We start from the raw sequence: 13,150 nt of genomic DNA on the forward strand, positions 1-13,150 counted from the left end.
CACATTGGACATACTTACTCACCTAGTGGCGTGTAGACGATATTGTCCGGGTAGGAACCGTACGGGTGGCCGGCTCCCATGGGCGGAGGCGAGTGGCTGGAAAGGTACGGCGGGGGACTGCCGTTGCCGTGGATGTAGGACCCTCGGGCACTGTGCGGCGAGGCACCGTCCTCCAGGCCCATGTTGGACGTACTGTAGCTATCATTACTGAGGTCTACAAGAAGACAGATTGGGTGTTAGCAGGACAGCTTCAAGATTTCCGAACTTTTAACCACACTTACCGTGATGACTGAAACTGTCGAGATCAATCTTTAGCTCATCCTTGTCGAGCAGCTTGTCGACACGGCTGGGCGAGGAGGTTCCCTTCATCGACCGGAAGTACTGACTCCAGCGAGTGCGACCCGCATCCTTCTTCAATCGCTTTTCTTTCGCTCGTCTGTCAGGAGTGGATAAGTTCAACCGTTACAGCACTTCACTTCACTTGTGTAGGGGATAACAGGTTGAAAGCTTACCTATTCTGAAACCACACCTGCACTACACGCATATCGAGCCCGGTATCCTGGGATAGCTGTTCCCGAACGTGGCGTGCCGGCTTGGGACTGCTGTTGTAGGCGCTCTTTAACGTCTCCAGCTGCTTGGCAGTGATGGTGGTTCGTGGTCGCTTGTTCGACGACTCCCCGTCCAGTGAACCATCGGAAAGATAGAGACCTGTCGATGGAAGAACGGTGACATAAAAAATGACGTTCTCAACGGAACTAACTGCCACCAAAAACAACCCACCTTTAGCTTTCGCTGCCTCGTAGTCCGGTTTGCAGATCAGCTTGCAGTCCTCCATCAGGTAAAACTCATCGCCCGTGTTTAGCTGCCGCGAGCACATCGAGCACATGAAGCACTGCAGATGGTACACGTTGTCCTGCGCCCGTCGGACCACCTGCGTTGGCGGTATGCCGAGATCACAAGCGGCACACTTTGTCCCGTAGCGCCTGTCGGACCAGCAGGGAAGCAGGGGGTAAGGCAGAGGGCACACGAAAACATAGATTAACACATAAACAATCCGCTTGGTCGCGTGGAACCGCTTGTTGGCACAGAATGGACCAGCACGCCCTGTTCGCGCCACTACTTTAAATACTTACTTGAAGAAATCGTCCTTGCAGAACAGCTGACCGTTGCGGGCGAAACACTTTTCGTTCAGCTGCACCCGACACTCGCTGCACTGGAGACATTTGGCGTGCCACGTCCGGTCGGACACCTTGAGGATGAACCGGTCCAGGATGAGCTCGTGACAGCCGCCACATTTGGGAATGGTAGCTGCAAAAAAATGAAGATGTTTGCAAGTTAGTTGAGGATTCAACGATGACAGTTAGTGAAGAAAATTATTTTATAGAATGCATGGTGAATGCAGAACATTGGTATTGATAAGTACATGATGCTATTATGATCGTTTTCTCTGCTATAATTCTATGTGATATAACTTTAAAGAGTGGTTGGATTCTTTGTTTATAGTTTATTATCTATTGAACGGTTTTATTTGTATCCAGAGGTCCCTACAAGCCTTAAAAATTGAGCGTTTCAGTTGGAAATTAATCACTTTCATTATACAAATGCCTAATGAAGGTACGATGCCATATTCTTTTAAGGCGATAGCCATGTCACGACTGGATTGAAATGTAAGATAATTACTCCCAAAATTATGCAATTTACGCGACAATAAACGCCTGAAGTTATGCAATTGCTTATGTTTCTAGAGCATTGACTCATGAAAAGTGTATTAAAATGAAATAAAAGAACTTCTTAGCCAGAAATAAATGCTTGGAATTAATACTTTAGTGACATACCAAGTCGGTTAAATTTTTGAATTTATAATCAAAAGAAAACAGTAATAAAACGGATTATTACTCAATGAGTTTGGGTAACATAAAATCTTTATTTTTTATTCAGTAAGGAAGGCTACAACTCTATTGCTTAGAATCAATTGCAGTAGCGCTTCAATCTATAAAGGGTTGCAAGACAATTACTTCTCGCCGCCATGAAATGGGCACCTTATTCCAGACTTTACTTGAACATTGAAGTACAATATTTGCGCAAGATTATATTTAAATGGACTTTTCAAAAAACTGCTGTTAGTGTAAGGTCTCTGATATGCGGATAGAATTGTTTGGATGAACCTTTTCAATTCGGTATTCTCTATAGTTGAATGTTCTTTAATTGGTTGACTGTTTGATGAGAAAGCACTCGTGGGTACAACTCTCGAAAAAAGAATAAACACTAATCGCTTGGAGAATCATAGAAAATAATAGTTTTTTAGCTTATTCAAAAGTGTCAATTAGAAAACATACATTCGGAGAAGACATCGATCTTAAATTAATGTTATACCTAAATTATGTTATAATAATAGCCGATAAACTATCTTTCCCGCAAAAGACTCTGGTATTGCACTTTATTTTAGTACAACAAACATATGCTACAACGTAGTTTTCTTTAGCATGCATAAAACATCAATGTAGTTGTTTCCTTTAAAATTCAAAACACGTGTTTCATCAACATTCTTTTCAAATTGTTTCTGAGAATCCGCGATATGATGTTATGTAGAAGAAATATCACGCATTTTATCACATTATTTGTCTTATGTTGAGTTGATATGCCATTTCAGTGCTTCTTATCAGCCTCATTTCAGTCAAAATCATTGATGAATGTGACCATGATTCATAAATACAACCGTTGCCATTCACCATAAATGAATGCTTTAATGAGCAAACAGAGTCTTTCAAAGGTGCCCATTAAAATGGTGAAAATTAATAGCACAGGATAAATGCAAAAGGTAACACATTTTCCCATCCAACTGCGATGCAAAGCTTCCTTTATATCGGGGTGCCATTCAAAATGCTATCGTGCTTGTTGTTTTTTTGTTGTTGTTCGGGTGGGATTCCTCATTAAAATTCCTCCGTAGTTTTCATATTAACATTCACGCCCAAACACACACACACATACACACTTACAGAGCAAAACCTCGGGTAATTCGTCGAGATTAATCGGTGGTACGCGATAATCCGGACTGCGGGCCCGCTGCTGATCCTTTTTGATATCCTCCACATTGTTGTTGTTGTTATTGTTAATGTTATTATTGTTATTATTGACACCATTGCCCAATCCGCACAAGTAGTCGCCGGTGTTCATCATCAGCTTTAACATTTCCATTTCGCTGTGTGCTTCCCTTTTCTTTGGCGCTGTTTGAGAATATTTAACACACACGCAAATGCACGCACTGCTGGCTTGCGCTAACGATTCGCTCCGTTTGCGCTATCACTGGCACAGGACATCGACATAAAAAGGCATCCTTTTTAGGAGTCATTTATCTGCACTGAAACGCTACACAGGATCTAATCGCTTTTCCGCACATTAGCTAGCGTGATGTATCATTTCTTATCATCGATTTTTGTGTCGATTTCAGCGAGCAAAAGCGACGGTATGGCAGGAGAAAAACGGAGTATCATCATCACACGTTACACATTATCCTTTCCGGTTGGGGGGCAAAAAAAACGGAAAGCTCGATGGCACACGCGATTAGCTTGGCGAAACGGTGCGGGATCAAAAACAGGGAAAAAACGCTTGTCTGCATAGGAGTGGCACATGTATCCGGGTTCCGGACGATAAATATTCACGTAGTAGCACCAACGTCTCGACCGAATTCTGTCACGTCGCTGTCACGAAAAGTGGGTTGGCATTTTACACACATTAAACACTTACAGCACGGTGTGGTTTATTATTAAAACGGCCACAAAACTCACGCAAATCACAACTCCAAAAACACGCACACACACACACACGCCTGGTGATTAAAGCCACACCTGATGATGCTTAACGTGACGGTGTGGTGTTTGCAAATTTCGGTAAAATATTTTTTCCCAAACCCGCTCGACAGTCAGACGGGAGCAGCAGCACGCGCGAAATGCATCCTCCTCGGTCGAGATCACGTTCGGAAACGAGCCAAACGCTTCATAAAACATAGCACATAAAACGGTTTGAACATAGCCGGACGTGTGTCTCGCTCTTTCCGGATGTGCGCCGTCCCGTTCGCACTGATGCGGTTTTCCCGCACGGGTTTTTCTTTTCACCATTGCATGCGCGCGCTCGTTCGCTCTCCCGCTCTCTCGCTCGTGCGAGACGCAAAAAAGTGGGCGTGTTTATCGCTATTAGAAACGGTTGGCGTGCATGTGGTTGTAAGTGCGCGTTGTTTAGGGGTTGGTCAGGGGTGCTCAATTTCAAGCGCCTCTGGTTTGGTTGGTATATTGCGCAAACAGAACAGGTGCGAAAGACGTGTTGAGATTGAATAAACATTGCGCAAACATATAATTTTAAGATAAATCATATCTCAGCCATATTATCGGGAATAAATAAAACAAACCCTTCGCTTTACCGCCGAATGCTTCCAAGTCGAATTCTCTTGCAAGGTCTCTCTTACACACTCTCTCGTCTATGATGAATCCGTTCGGCGTAAAAGGCTCCATCGTGATATATTATCCTTGGCATAAATTTAGACACCCGTCGTCCTATCGCTTCCTCCCCCAAAAGCCAGGCGTTTGCTAAAGTAACCCCTGCGGAGCCATTTTGGAGCGACTGGAGGGCGCTCTTTTCGCGGCTTGTACTGATATTAATCATCGCCTGCTTCGGTATGCTTCTTTGTGGCCCGTTCAGCCCGGCGGATAGGCGGAGTATGCGGGAAAACATTGCTCCAAGATATGAAGTGCCATTACCCACTTCTTTCGTCTATGAACTCCCTGTGAAATGGCGACCGAAGACGACGTCGACGAATCCATCGGCTTTTATTTCGACACGGGAACGAAGCAAACTGTACAAAAGTTGGATACAAAATAGCTCCCACATTTGGTTCGTCGTTCGTTCCCATTCCCTGCAGATCTGAGGGCTTCTTTAGGAGTCATCAGGAGAAAAGGTGACCGTGGGGAAGGCACCCGGATCAGACTGTGATGTTGCCACTTTTCCCGTTCCCTGTGCAGGATTAAAGTCATGGCTTGCTTTTTTTTGTATGAGGCGTAGAGTGAAGAGTGAAGCTTTAAATGAGACTTTAATAGCGTACCGGAGCTGCGTACGCGCCTGGCGCGGTTCATAAATCAGCGGTGGCGGTGGGCTTTTTTCTCATCTATCAAGTGACGAGCACTACACTTCGGACGGGCAGGATGTAATGACGTATCGGGAGGAGGGGGCAAAACGCAACCTTTTCCGTCGGGGAATTGGAAGTTGAAGTGCTGGAAAAGCATGAGTCTGACGGGTAACGAACGGTTCGATGGCATTCTTGGAAGTTGGTAGCTGCGCGTTTATTTTGCGGGCAGCTTTGCTTTGCTCGCAAAAGGTACGAGAAGTGGATTAGATTTTCCTCCCTGCTACAATGCATTGTAGGAAAGCTTTCGCTCTGTGCTTAAGGGATGGAAAAATGGGAAAATGAGCAAAGCTTTACGAGCGTAACGATGAAAATGTGCTCACCATTTTAAAGGCAAGATTAGATTGACGTTTTCCGGGAAATGCAGTGGGAAGAAGATACAACTAAAGGGCTTGATTTTATGAGCTAAAGAATATTGAATATGAAAATGCTTAAAGGATATAAAGGATTTAAAGTTCGCTTTTGTCTTTTTTATTACCTGAAACCCATGTTTAATAAAGTTCAGTTCAGTCATCTCATTTTAAGTATTTATCGTTTCAGGTGAATTTTTTTTTAGAATCTTTGATAAATCTACAAAATGATAAAAATTAACTGAAATTTGTATTTTACTATTAAAAAATATGTCAAAGTTTCGGGCTTAAATCTGAAATGAACTAAGTCTCCCAAATACCCAAACCTACTTGAGGATAAGATCAAATGAGTGAATGGGAAAATAAGGACCTTTCGGCATGTATATTTCTAGCACTTCAAAACGCTAAACACTAAAACTAAACTGTCACCGTCAACCAATTTCTCTAATCCACTCTTACCGACAATTATCATTATCGTGACAACCAATACTTTCCAAAGCGATGCGCCCCCTTGCACCACTAAGCAGCGCATGGTCCAACATGGACTTTAAGTTTCAACGTGTGTGCATGTGTGGGGCTTCCAAGGAAAAGGATTAGCCCATTCATTTTCTCCGCTCTGAGGGGTAAACCCCATTTTGCGTCTAAGCTGCTTTATTTTCACACATAAGTCTACACACACACACAGCAAAAAGAGCTGCACCCAAGACTCTTAAATCTCTAATGACCTACCAACCTACGGGGGCCCTAACCCTCCCAGTGCAGCGCTGCCAACGGAATCGATTTGTTATACTGCTAATCCAACACTCGACGGTTCGCGTTGAGCTCCAGACGAAACGAAGTGTCCGTGTGTGAGTGTGTACTATTATTCAAATTTATATTATTACCATTTGCAAAAGTATCGTCTCGCAATGGGGAGGTCTCGCTCTCGCTTTCCCGTAGCACCACACTTGTACGGATTGTTCGGCGATTTTCTTTGGCACCACTCTGCTGCTGCTCGTTTAAATCGTTTCCACCGCCGAGGATATACGACACGGTACCGGAGACTATAATAGTTATTATAAGTGTCTAATTTATTCATCTCACTTAGATTTAGAGTATCCAGTGTCCCGGCCAATGCGCCGTCTAGCCGGGAAAATGAGGGAAAAGGATGGTGAAAGTTCCTCTGCAAAGAAATTGCTTTTACCAACCGACTGCATTTCCGAGTGCTATCGTTGCAATTTCAATTGGTTGCGTACTTTAGCGCGTTGTGTCACGTCTCAATGCTAAACCCAAATAGTGAAAGAGATGAAGAGAACCCCGCTTCAAACCTTCTCGACCACCCCATACGATGGAAGAAATGAAAGTTGGTCCAGATTTGGCGAAAACTTTCGGGCAAAACATTTATCACCACGCATTTATCGGAGTTAATGTAGCACGGGAATGGGTAACCGGGGCCGTGCATCGGGTTCGGGTAAATATTCGTAATGTACTTGCCCGGCAGCATTTACCCGGGATGTGTTGTCACGGTCGTTGAAGGATGTAATAAAACCAGCTCCGGTGCTAGGCTTTTAAGTGATTATCGCCCATTTACAGCATTTGTCACCCGGATTGCCGATTGGAAAGGGAGCAAGGAAGGGACGAGGAAGAGGGAGAAGATTGAGGATAAAATAAAACCTGTCGACCAGTGTCTGTGTAGGAGTCGCGTTTAGCAAGGGTAAGCAATTTATGCGGGTAAGCCGGCAAGGTTTATTGCCCGAAAGAGAGGGAAGGGATTTGCGTTAGGCTTGAGCTACCAAACTTCACTCAGCGCTGATTAATGTCACCCATTCGCCTCACTCACCCGTTACAGGTGCATCCCGATGGTGGCAGTGGCTGCACCGGACGATCCTCGGCCGATCGGGCAGGAAATGTGTCAATTGTGTCCGTAAGCACCGTACGACTGCATCATTCATTCTGCTAATCGATCCATTTAGAATTTGCGGGACAGCAGCCGGGATCAGTATCAACCATCGTCACCAGCACCACCCAGACCCGGGGATGGATTGGTGAAATCTGTTCCACTTAAATCGTGTCTCTTTCTCTGACCATCTGTCAGCCGAACGTTCGGATTTTAGCACCCAAACTGCCGACCGAGCGCCCGGGTGCCTAGTTTCATCATCACCATGTTCGCAACTCGCCACATTTCGGAACGTGCGAGTCACATTATTATCCCGGGCCGGGTTAAACTCCACGTCGCCGCGTGGTTAAGTGCCGAGAGCGACCCGTGCCGTGCAGTGCATTGCGATTGATCCTGTTTTGTGAGCGCTCTTCAAAATTGTTGCCATCCGTTATCCGATGGAAGCAAAAGCACGCAAGGGGAAAAACAGGCGACGAACGGCAAAAGCGTCCAAGAGGAACTGATCCTTAAATACCTTATTGACATTTATACGACCAGTTGGAAACAGTTTTGGGTAGTGTAGGGGTTCGTCCACCGAGGGGTCGAGAGAAGAGAGAGAGAGAGAGTGAGCCGGTTCAACACACAGCTCAATAGCAATCGCGAAACCAGAACCATGGTAAGTGATTTCGGGGTCGGATGAATTTTATTCCGCTGGTACTCGGAGCGTAAGGTCACAGTAGTAGTGATCAGGACGACCAAAACACCCCTTGCGAAAAGGGAGTCTTCTGAGCTCTATTCAAACCTCAGAAAACCCTCGCCTCGGTAATCCTCGCTCGCTGCAGCTTGCTCACACAGGCAGGCAGGTTGGATGAGCGGGAATTTATTCATTTGAAAATTTATTGCAAATGCTTGAAAGGATGTACCGATCATTGCCGCACGATGACAGATTTGTTGGTCTCGAGGGGCGTGCATTTGTCGTTTTATTGGAAGATGGGTGAGAGGATGGCTGTGTTTTTTCCCCCGGTTCGTTCCCTTCACTAGATCGGAAGAGTGACTTTTTTGTGTTCCGGTTTTCTGTTGAGATTTTTTTTTCTCCTTCCCACCCCGAACAACACCGGTTGGTTTGTTATTCTATGGTGCGAAGGGGCACGCTTCCACCTCGCCGGAAAAGTCAATTACATTAACAACGTATGTCGCACTGTTTTGTGTCGTTAAAAAAGAGCCGAGGGAAACCTCCGGCGAGTACAAGGTGTAAAGCGATTGATGTATGCAAAAAGAAGGGAAAGCTAAAGAGAAGAGAGAGAGAGAGAGAGAGAGAGAGAGAGAGAGAGAGAGAGAGAGAGAGAGCAAGAGCTGAAGGCTATTAGGCTCATCTGTTTAATTGATGTTAAATATTTTGTAGACACTTACAGGGTCGAGCATTCCGTCCCGGTTGACAGTGATACACTGTAATTGCTGTGTTGGATCAGTTTCAAATTCATTTGCCACGATTGCAAGGTTGCACCGCATTTACCGAGCAGGTTGACACTTGTTTTTTTAAACAATTCCGTAAAAATAAAACGTCACCATTCATTTGCAAGCCTTTGCTGTCACATTCTAGAGCCAACAGTGTCCCCGGAATGTTGGCAAACAAATAAATCCACTCACGAAACCCGAACAATGCCTGTGATTGTTGCTGCTGCGATGTGTTGGTCCAGCGATAAAAATCAATTATTCACCAGATTCTTGCTCCTCATTATTTTTCCTCCAGAGCGTGCGACTTCCGTGCGCTAAACGGTGTCATTTATTCTGATTACCGTCGCACGCCCTTTGCCAGAGCTGGATAAAACACACGCACACAGCTTCCTTCTTGTTTGCCGTTCGCTCTGGTTTCGGTGCCAAAAGCTGTCGGATCGGAAGGAACAACCCCGGCGTAATGAAATAATCCAATAAAGCTATCTTAACTTTCGTACGGATATCTAGTTCAGCCCGGTGCTCAGCAATCTTCTACACCGACACTCGCTCTGAGTGAAGGGGATCTAATGCGTCAATAATTAGATCAGAGTTCCCAGGAAGCAAGCACCAACCGGGGTTCCGGGGAATGGAAGTCAAAAGTCTCATACCAATTACTCCCCGAGGGGAAGTAATAGTGGTAGTGGTGGTGGTGGTGCATGTAATGTCTGGCTACATTGAAACATCCAACCATTGAGTTTTTCCCTTGTCGAAATGTGTTTTCATTAGTGTGCAGAAATTTATGAAAACTGATAGTCTAATTCAGTGCTCGAATGCGTTTGTTCAAATGCGAATGCTCCAAGAGTGAGAGAGACACGATGCCACCGACTATACGGTGACATTTCGCTGATTCAATAGGAAGGTAAAAAGGACCAACACAAAAAAAGAGCACTACAAACGCCCCATTAATTTCACTTACACTACTTGAAGCGTACAGACACATCGAGCAAGATTGGTTCATCGACAGCCACCCGAGTATGTTAGTAGTTTTAGTTCATGTTCCGTTTGACACCCGGCGGTTCGGCCGTTACGATTTGGAGCGCGCTTGTCGAGGGACGGCCCAACAAGACAATCCGGTTCGACCAGGACCATCGGAACCGTAGATAGAACTGACAAAGCAAATGGTGCAAATAAAATCAGCTACATTGTTTGGCAAAACTCCCCAACGTTAGCGGGCGTTACAGAGGGCACAGTCATCGCAGCAAAGGACTGTTCTCGTGCGATCTCGTATTGTACGATATCTTCCTGACTGCCGCACTTTTCAACCGTCGGCGTGCGAGGTAGGTGCGTCTTCTAATAGCTTCCCTGGGACAGACCGTAAAGTGTAGCAATGAATTTTTATTTCAATTTTATTTCGGTATAATTTCTGTACCATTTTCTGCTGCCACTCGCTCGGACCAGCAGCAGCTCTTCTACTTGCTGCGGTGATAATGTGGTCCGAGGCGGGAGAGACAAGTGACACAGGATGACAAGGGATAAAACTTTATACAGTCTTCAGTCGGGAGCTGCAGAGGGCGACAAGGCACAAGGTTGGGAGGGGATTTTTTTTCTCGGGAAACAGGGTCTATTTCCGAGGGGATTGTTTTGTGGCCGTTGTGGTGGATTGGTCGCTGTATAAGGGTAGGGACAGCAGAAGCAGATCGATAAGATGAGTGAGGATTTTTATGGTTGTACGCGAGCGTGGGGCTAAATGACAGAAGCTAGAATAGTGTGGGGCTTTTGGTGGAGAATGTTGGCAAAAGTAAAAATGAAAAGCAGATCTTAAGAAGGCTTCCAAGTTGAAGGTTTCTGTTTATGTATTCTTAATGTTGTAAGCGAGACAGAGAGTTGCAATTGAAATCAACTTCGTCTACGTCTTATCAATATTTTCAAAGGTCCTTTTTACTGCACCGTAATCACAACGTTTAATCAGCTTCTCCGATTATTTTATGAAAAGATTTATCAAAACAAACATATAAAAAAGCAGACGCGTGGACAGACACACACAGTTTAAAATATATCAATATTCTATCCGCTTTTCAAAAGTCTCTTTGTTCCTTTGGGAGCGTATCTCTCCAGTTCGTACGGCTGGTTCCTTTCTCTGTTCGCAACCTCTGTCTTTACTCTTCCCCACAGTAAACGCATTTGAATGCGAAACATTCGAAGCTATTCATTCGTATTTTATGGATTCTTTCTCCCTACTTTGACGTCACCCTGCCACCCAATGCCAGCTAGTCCTGCTGCCACTTTTCATAAAAGATCCTTCGTACCGTACCGTATCGAAGCCGGAACCCGGAATGCGATCCACCATGGCTGCTTCTGCGCTCATCCACTACTATCCACCTTATCGCTTCCATTAGCTCCAACTTCCAACGCCACTAACACAACGCTTTCCTGCTTGTTTGGAGCGGGCAAGGGAAAGTCAGCCAAGTATTTACTCGGGGTTTCCTCAAGGATTGGTGTACGGTTCGGTTCCATTCGATTGGCAGTGTATGGAAGGTTTGGAGCGGAGGCGGGAAGCGATGAAGTCGCAACATGCAGCAGAGAGAACCCGTAGCCGTAAAGGACCGTTTTGAAGTGTAAGTATTCCGTATTCCGGTACGGCCCAGAGGGGAGTTCATTTGAAATACACATTTTTTCATCGTTCGTTCGCATTCCCGTGAGTGCGTGTGGGAGTTGGGAGAACCTTTTTTTAGCCTGGCGCCCATACACACAAAACGAGGGCTGGAATCGTAGAGGCGGTACGTTTGCGTTGTGTGGATGCTAAACACACAACATGGCAAAACATGAACCATTTCCAATCCTCTCCGGTTTGCGATGGCCGATTTGTCGGGACGCCGTGCTGTGGAGGAGGATTCGTGTGGCGGCATACAATAGGAAGGATCTAACGCTGTGGATTATTCCACGTTGCCAGCAACCAGCACCCGGGGCACGTATTTATGAGCTATGAGCTGCTCTAAATGGTAGAACGGTGGAAAAGAACGCTCTGGAGCCGTTGACTATGCGACTGTGTACGAAGGCTCCCTTTTGAGTAGACAACGAACCCGAACGAACAACGGCGGCAGAATCATTCTCGATGGTGCGCGCGTCCTTTCATGTTTCGATTCGTCTTTGATGTCTTTGTTGGTGACCATTTTGTGCTTTTCCCCTCCCTGGAGTTTTTTGCGACAGAACTAACCAGCAGCTCACAAAGCAGAGTACATATAGCAGAAGAAAAAATATAAATCGTCCGCCATCGTTGGAGGATGCTCGGTACTCTCCCTGGGGATCAAACCTTGGGGAGCTTGCTATGGTGGTTTCGGGGAGGTGGATTCGAACCACTTTGTGGCAGCTAGGAACATCAATAATTTCTCGGCTTTCGTTTCGTTGTGCCCTAGAGGGGAGTCCTTGCGGGATGAATATATCGCTGGAGAAGTTTCCATATCCTTTGACAGTTGCGATGTGGATTTGAAAAGATCAATAAAAAAAATCAATTGCAACTAAAGTTGCGTACCTTGCAGCTCGTCACATTGTGTTGCTATTTGTTTGAACGATCAAAGAACAACCGGAGATGCTGTGTGTCTTCGCTGCGTGTCGTTTGGGAAATCATGCAATGCTTTTCATTAATCCGTTGTAAAAGTACCTTCGAACCGAAAATCACTTAAACCGTAACAAATGTGACACAAAGCGCAATGCACTCGCGCTAAGTAATGAAACGCCATCAAAGCAATTCCGCGAGTAATGGTCCGGGGATACTTAACCACCAAATACGCGGGACAATAATTAGGATGAACGGTCACTTTATGCTTCTGCTCGTTATGTTTAATAAGTCCTCGAGTTCGCTATCGCCCATCTCTGCGATAAAGTTTTTACTGTCCTGATCTCGTAGTGGACACACAGAAGTCTTGGCCAACATAAGCGTACAACGTACACTGTCATAAATTCACTCTTTATATCCCAACCGATTAAAAGAGGTCAACTCATAATGACCACGAACGGGGTGAACTTTTGTGACTTTTTTGTAGCTTCTTTTCCTCTTTGCACTTTTGGTTATAAGTAATCGTAGAAGCGGAGGGACAAAAGTGCTCGATCCACACCAAAACCTGTGTGTCCCTTTTTGAGAGCACCATCAAGAGTTTGGTGGAAAAGAACCTGACACCCAAGCTGTGGTCATCCTCCATCCTCGGAACGTTTGCAAGCTTTTCATTTATTTAATTTACTCCACTAATGTCTACCGAGTGCGGAGTCATTCTCAGGTAGGGGCTCTGATGTACACACTTTCCACCACATCTTCCTGCGAGTTCACCTGGGATCGGCGGTGGC

At 45.4% G+C, this 13,150-nt stretch overlaps 1 protein-coding gene across 5 annotated transcripts in view; it reads right to left on the reverse strand.

Moving 5' to 3' along the window:
- Positions 1-13,150, reverse strand: part of LOC120956727 (LIM/homeobox protein Lhx3) — a 42,959-nt gene that overhangs the window by 1,568 nt on the left and 28,241 nt on the right. For 3 of the 5 annotated variants that reach the window (XM_049609713.1, XM_049609712.1, XM_049609711.1), the window contains exons 3-7: positions 1,134-1,308; positions 781-983; positions 513-708; positions 282-436; positions 23-214 (exon numbers count right to left, since the gene is read on the reverse strand). In XM_049609713.1, coding sequence (XP_049465670.1) covers positions 23-214; positions 282-436; positions 513-708; positions 781-983; positions 1,134-1,308 — 921 coding nt within the window. Of the gene's footprint in view, positions 1-18; positions 215-281; positions 437-512; positions 709-780; positions 984-1,133; positions 1,309-2,996; positions 4,612-13,150 lie in introns of those variants that run through there. The other 2 variants (XM_040378437.2, XM_049609714.1) reach the window with 2 other exon arrangements.

This window comes from Anopheles coluzzii, chromosome 3 (assembly GCF_943734685.1).
Source record: "Anopheles coluzzii chromosome 3, AcolN3, whole genome shotgun sequence".
Classification (NCBI taxonomy): domain Eukaryota; kingdom Metazoa; phylum Arthropoda; class Insecta; order Diptera; family Culicidae; genus Anopheles; species Anopheles coluzzii.